General features: G+C 52.4%; 1 protein-coding gene across 1 annotated transcript in view; it reads right to left on the reverse strand.

The window, feature by feature from the left end:
• DCAF8 (DDB1 and CUL4 associated factor 8) overlaps nt 1–4,020 on the reverse strand; it is a gene marked incomplete at its 5' end in the record, with an annotated part of 7,823 nt that extends 3,803 nt beyond the window's left edge. Inside the window, 4 exons of the mRNA XM_029959472.1 lie at nt 44–101; nt 1,173–1,245; nt 2,295–2,404; nt 3,915–4,020. Of these exons, the coding sequence (XP_029815332.1) occupies nt 44–101; nt 1,173–1,245; nt 2,295–2,404; nt 3,915–4,020 (347 nt within the window). The remainder of the gene's footprint in view (nt 1–43; nt 102–1,172; nt 1,246–2,294; nt 2,405–3,914) is intronic.
• Between the last annotated feature and the right edge of the window lie 2,728 nt (nt 4,021–6,748).

Genomic DNA, 6,748 nt, shown 5'->3' on the forward strand with positions numbered 1-6,748 from the left:
GGAAACCCCGGGAATCCCAGGAATTCCCCCCCGTTTTCCTCACCGGAGCCGTCGTGGCTGTACACGAGGCACGTGATGTTGGCTTTGGACTCGCTGTTCACCTGGGGGGGGAAAACAGGGAAAAATGGGAATTCCCCACGGGATTCCTGGGATTCCGGCGCCTGGACAGGGAGCTGGGGGTGTTTCCCGGAATTCCCCCCCCAAATTTCTCGGTTTTCATCCCAAATTCCTCCTTTTCCCCCCAGATTTCCAGTATTCCCAGTGCTCCCAGTATTCCTGGTATTTCGAGTATTCCCAGTGCTCAGAGTATTCCCAGTGCTCCCAGTATTCCCAGTATTCCCAGCATTCCCAGTGCTCTCAGTGCTCCCAATATTCCCAGTATTCCTGGCATTCCCAGTACTCCCAGTATTCCCAGCATTCCCAGTATTCCCAGTGTCCCCAGTATTCCCAATATTCCCAGTGCTCCCAGCATTCCTGGTATTCCCAGTACTCCCAGTATTCCCAGCATTCCCAGAGATCCAAGTGCTCCCAGTATTCCCAGTATCCTCAGCTTTCCCAGTATTCCCAGCACTCCCAGCATTCCCAGTGCTCCCAGTGCCCCCAGTATTCCCAGTGCTCCCACCACTCCCAAGACTCCCAGCATTCCCAGTATTCCCAGTACTCCCAGTGCTCTCAGTGCCCCCAATATTCCCAGTGCTCCCAGCATTCCCAGCATTCCCAGTATTTCCAGCATTCTCAGTATTCCTGGTATTCCCAGTATTCCCAGCCCATCCTGGCATTTCCAGCATTCCCAGTATTCCCAGCACTCCCACCACTCCCAGGACTCCCAGCATTCCCAATATTCTCAGTATTTCCAGTACTCCCGTCATTCCCAGCGCTCCCAGCATTCCCAGTGCTCAGAGTATTCCCAGCATTCCCAGTGCTCCCAGTATTCCCAGCATTCTCAGTATTCCCAGTGCTCCCAGCCCATCCCAGCACTTCCAGCATTCCCAGTGCCCTCAGCATTCCCAGCCCATCCTGGTATTCCCACTATTCCCAGCATTCCCAGCATTCCCAGTATTCTCAGCGCTCCCAGTGCCCCCAGTGCTCAGAGTATTCCCAGCATTCCCATTCCTAGCCCATCCCAGCATTCCCAGCATTCCCAGTATTCCCATCATTCCCATGATTCCCACCAGGTGGTGGGGGCAGAACTTTTTCAGGACCCCGTTGTTCTCGTTCTCGTCGATTTTCCGCTGGTCGTAAATCCTGCGGGAACGGGAACGGGAACGGATCGGGATCGGCTCGGCATTCCCGCGGGATTCGGGGATCCTCAGGATTCGGGGCATCCCGGGATTGGGGGGGACCCTGGGATTGGGGGGGATCCCGGGATTCGGGGCCGGGGAGATCCTGGGACTGGGGGGATTCCCGGGATTGGGGGATCCTGGGATTTGGGGGCCCGGAGGTATCCCGGGATTCAGGGGATCCCAGGACTGGGGGGATCCTGAGATCTGGGGGGCCGGAGGGGGAGGAATCCTGGGATTCGGGGGCAGAGAGATCCCAGGATTTAGGGGCTGGGGGGATCCCAGATGTGGAGCTGAGGGGATCCCAGGATTTGAGGGGCCATGAGGATCCTGGGATTTGGGGGGATGGGGGCATCCCAGGATTCAGGGTCGGAGGGGATCCTGGGATTGGGGGGATCCCGGGATTTGGGGTTGAGAGGATCATGGGATTTGGGGGGCAGGGAGATCCCGGGATTCGAGGCCGGGGGGATTCCAGGATTTAGGGGCCTGGGGGGGGATCCCGGGATTCAGGGGATCCCAGGACTGGGGGTATCCCGGGATTTGGGGTATCCTGGGATTTGGGTATCCCAGGATTGGGGGATTCCCAGGATTTGGGGTTATCCCAAGATTTGGCGTATCCCAGGATTTGGATATTCCGGGATTTGGGGTATCCCAGGATTTGAGGGTATCCCAGGATTTGAGGGTATCCCAGGATTTTGAGTATCCCAGAATTTGGGGGTATCCCGGGATTTGGGGTATCCCAGGATTTGGATATTCCGGGATTTGGGGGTATCCCAGGATTTGGGGGTATCCCAAGATTTGGGGTATCCCAGGATTTGGGGGATTCCCAGGATTTGGGGGTATCCCAAGATTTGGGGTATCCCAGGATTCGGGATTCCCAGGATTTGGGGGATTCCCAGGATTTGGGGGCTCCCAGGATTTTGAGGTATCCCAGGATTTGGGGTCTCCCAGGATTTGGGGTATCCCAGGATTTGGGGTCTCCCAGGCTGGGGAATTCCCGGGATCCGCCCCCACCTGACGAACTGGTCTCTGCCGCCGACGGCGAAGTGGGAGGTGTTGGCGGGGTTGACGTAGATGGTGTAGAGCCCGACCTTCTTCTCCTTCTCCTTCGTCACCACCAACTTCCTGGGAAAGGGAAAACACCGGGATGGGCTCAGCAACCCCCCCACGGGATGGGAACATTCCCGGGAAAAACGGGAACGCGGCCCCGAACCGGCCGGGACGGCACGGGGCAAACCCTGGGATGGGGGAGAACCATTCCCAAACATTCCCAACTGTTCCCAACCCTTCCCAAACATTCCCGACCATTCCCAAACCATTCCCAACCATTCCCAACTATTCCGAACCATTCCCAACCGTTCCCAAGTCAGGAATGTTTCCCAACCATTCCCAACCATTCCCAACCCTTCTCAATTGTTCCCAAACATTCCCAACCATTCCCAACCATTCCCAAATGTTCCCAAACATTCCTAACCGTTCTCAACCCTTCCCAACCATTCCTGACCATTCCCAACCATTCCCAACCATTCTTGACCATTCCTGACTATTCCCGACCATCCCCAACCAGTCCAAACCCTTCCTGACAATTCCCAACTGTTCCCAACAGCTCCCGACCATTCCCAAACATTCCCGACCATTCCAACCATTCTCCACCATTCCCGACCGTTCCCAACCATTTCCAACCCTTCTTGACCATTCCCAACTGTTCGTGACCATTCCCAACCATTCCCAACTATTCCTGAACATCCCCAACTGTTCCCAACCTTTCCCAACCATTCCCAACTATTCCTGAACATCCCCAACTGTTCCCAACCTTTCCCAACCATTCCCAACCTTTCCCAACCCTTCCCAACATTCCCAATCGTTCCTGACTATTCCCAACCATTCCCAATTGTTCCCAACTGTTCCCAACCATTCCCAAACATTCCCAACATTCCCGACCATTCTTGACCATTCCCAACTGTTCTCCACCATTCCCAACCCTTCCCAACCATTCCTGACTATTCCCAACTGTTCTCCACCATTCCCAACCCTTCCCAACCATTCCTGAATATTCCCAACTGTTCCCAACCATTCCCAACCCTTCCCAACCATTTCCAACCTTTCCCAACCGTTCCTGACTATTCCCAACTGTTCTCAACCCTTCCCAACTGTTCCTGACCATTCCCAAACATTCCCAACATTCCCGACCATTCTTGACCATTCCCAACTGTTCTCAACCCTTCCCAACCGTTCCTGATCATTCCCAACCCTTCCCAAACATTCCCAACATTCCCAACCCTTCCCAACCATCCCCAACCCTTCCCAACTGTTCTTGACTGTTCCCGACCATTTCCAACCCTTCCTGACCCTTCCCAACCATTCCCAACCCTTCTCGACCATTCCCAACCATTCCTGATCATTCCCAACCCTTCCCAACCCTTCTCAACAGTTCCCGACCCTTCCCAACCCTTTCCAACCATTCCCAACCCTGTTTTCCCCCAGAATTCCTGTTTTCCCCTCGGAGTTCCCAGTTTTCCCCCCCAATCCCGTGTTTTTTTCCCCCAAATTCCCCATGTTGTTCCCCCAAATCCCTCATTTTCCCCCACCGAATTCCCGTTTTCCCCCCCTCAATCCCATTTTTCCCACCGTCACCGAGGCGGGCCGGTCCTGCCGCAGGTCGATGGTGGAACACGACGGCGTCTTCTCCGCCGACAGGAACTGCCGAACGTGCACGGGGAGTCCGGCTCCAAAGGGCCAGCTGGGGCGGGAAAACGGGAATGGGAGACCGGGAACGGGGAAATCCCACCGGGAACGGGGAAATCCCAACCGGGAACGGGGAGAATCCGAGCGGGAACGGGGAAAATCGCACCGGGAATGGGGAAAATCCAACAGGAAAGGGGGAAAATCCAACAGGAAAGGGGGAAAATTCAACCAGGAATGGGGAAAATCCGACTGGAAAGGGGGAAAATCCAACCGGGAACGGGGAAATCCCACCGGGAACGGGGAGAATCCGAGCGGGAACAGGGAAAATCCCACCGGGAACGGGGAGAATCCCACCGGGAATGGGGAAATCCCACCAAAGAAAGGGGAAAAATCCAACAGGAATGGGGAAATACAAACCAGAAATGGGGAAAATCCAACAGGAAAGGGGGAAAATCCAACCGGGAATGGGGAAATCCCACCAGAAAGGGGGAAAATCCAACCAGGAATGGGGAAAATACAACCAGAAATGGGGAAAATCCAACAGGAAAGGGGGAAAATTCAACCAGGAATGGGGAAAATCCGACTGGAAAGGGGAAAATCCGACTGGAAAGGGGGAAAATCCGACCAGGAATGGGGAAAATCCGACCGGAAAGGGGGAAAATCCAACTGGGAAAGGGGAAAATCCAACTGGGAACGGGGAAAATCTGACCGGGAATGGGGAAAATCCAACTGGGAACGGGGAAAATCCAACAGGAAAGGGGGAAAATCCAACCGGGAATGGGGAAATCCCACCAGAAAGGGGGAAAATTCAACCAGGAATGGGGAAAATCCGACTGGAAAGGGGGAAAATCCAACCGGGAACGGGGAAAATTTGACTGGGAATGGGGAAAATCCAACCAGGAATGGGGAAAATCCGACCGGGAATGGGGAAAATCCAACAGGAAAGGGGGAAAATCCAACCGGAAAGGGGGAAAATCCGACCAGGAACAGGGGAAATCCCATTGGAATGGGGAAAATCCCACCGGGAATGGGGAAAATCCAACAGGAAATGGGGAGAATTCAACCAGGAATGGGGAAAATCCGACCGGGAATGGGGAAAATTCAACTGGGAATGGGGAAAATCCAACAGGAAACGGGGAAAATCTGACCAGAAAGGGGGAAAATCTAACTGGGAATGGGGAAAATTCAACCAAAAATGGGCAAAATCTGCCCAAAAATGGGAAAAATCCAACCAGGAATGGAGAAAATTCAACCAGAATTTGAGGAAATCCACCCAGAAACGGGGAAAATCCAACCGGAAATGGGGAAAATTCGCGAAAAACAGAGAAAATCCACCCAAAAATGGAGAAATTCTACCCCAAAAATGGAGAAAATCCAACCAGAAATGGGGGAAATCTGCCCAAAAATGGAGAAAATCTGCCCAGAAATGGAGAAAATCCAACCAGAAATTGAGGAAATCCAACCAGAAATGGGAAAAATCCAACCGGAAATGGATGAAATCCTACTAGAAATGGGGAAAATTCTGCCAAAAATTGACAAAATCCACCCAGAAATGGACAAAATTCAACCAGAAATGGGAAAAATCCAATCAAAAGCTGAGAAAATCCACCCAGAAACAGGGAAAATCCAACTGGAAATTGGGAAAATTCAACCGGAAATGGGGAAAATTCAACCAAAAATGAACAAAATTGACAAAGAAATGGACAAAATCCAACCAAAACCCGAGAAAATCCAACCAGAAATTGAAGAAATTCACCCAGAAATGGGGAAAATCCAACCAGAAATGGGGAAAATTCACACAAAACCAGAGAAAATCCATCCAAAAAGGGACAAAATTCACCAAAATATGAACAAAATCCACCCCAAACCTGAGAAAATCCAAAAATGGAGGAAATCCACCCAAAAATGGAGAAAATCCACCCAAAAATGGAGAAAATCCACCCAAAACCTGAGAAAATTCAACCAAAATTGAGGAAATCCGCCCAGAAATTGAGGAAAAACACCCAGGAATGGGGAAAACCCACCCAAAAAGGGACAAAATCTGCCTAAAAATGGAAAAAATTTACACAGAAATGGGGAAAATCCAACTGGGAATGGGGAAAATCCAACCAAAAATGGACAAAATTGACACAGAAATGGACAAAATCCACCCAAAAACTGGGAAAATCCACCCGGAAATGGAGAAAATCCACCCGGAAATGGGAAAATTTCAACCGGAAATGGGGGAAATCTGCCCAAAATCGGATAAAATCCACCCCAAAGTGGACAAAACGCCCCCATTCCCAGCTGGATTTGGGAATTCCCACCTGGATTTAGGATTCCCATGGATGTAGAATTCCTGGGAATGTCGCTGGCTCACCTTGTGGGAGGGCCATGTGCTGGGCCACCTCCCACCCTGCTCCCACTTCCCAAGCACTCCCAGCCCTGGATTTGGGGATTCCCACACAAGTTTCGGGATTCCCAACTGGATTTCAGGATTCCCACCCAGATTTCAGGATTCCCAGCCGGATTTGGGGTTCCCCAGGCTCCAGAATTCCCGGGAATTCCCCTCTCACCTTGTGTGATGCCCCCTCGTGCTGTGCCACACGTTTGGTGCCCCGGCAGCACCGGGCGTCCACCTCCCACCTCCCAGCCCTGGATTTGGGGATTCCCAGCTGGATTTCAGGATTCCCAGCTGGATTTCAGGATTCCCACCCAGATTTCAGGATTCCCAGCTGGATTTGGGGTTCCCCAGGCTCCAGAATTCCCGGGAATGCCGCTCTCACCTTGTGTGATGTCCCCTT

Source organism: Manacus vitellinus, unplaced genomic scaffold, assembly GCF_001715985.3.
Source record: "Manacus vitellinus isolate BGI_N305 unplaced genomic scaffold, ASM171598v3 scaffold_201_pilon, whole genome shotgun sequence".
Lineage (NCBI taxonomy): Eukaryota > Metazoa > Chordata > Aves > Passeriformes > Pipridae > Manacus > Manacus vitellinus.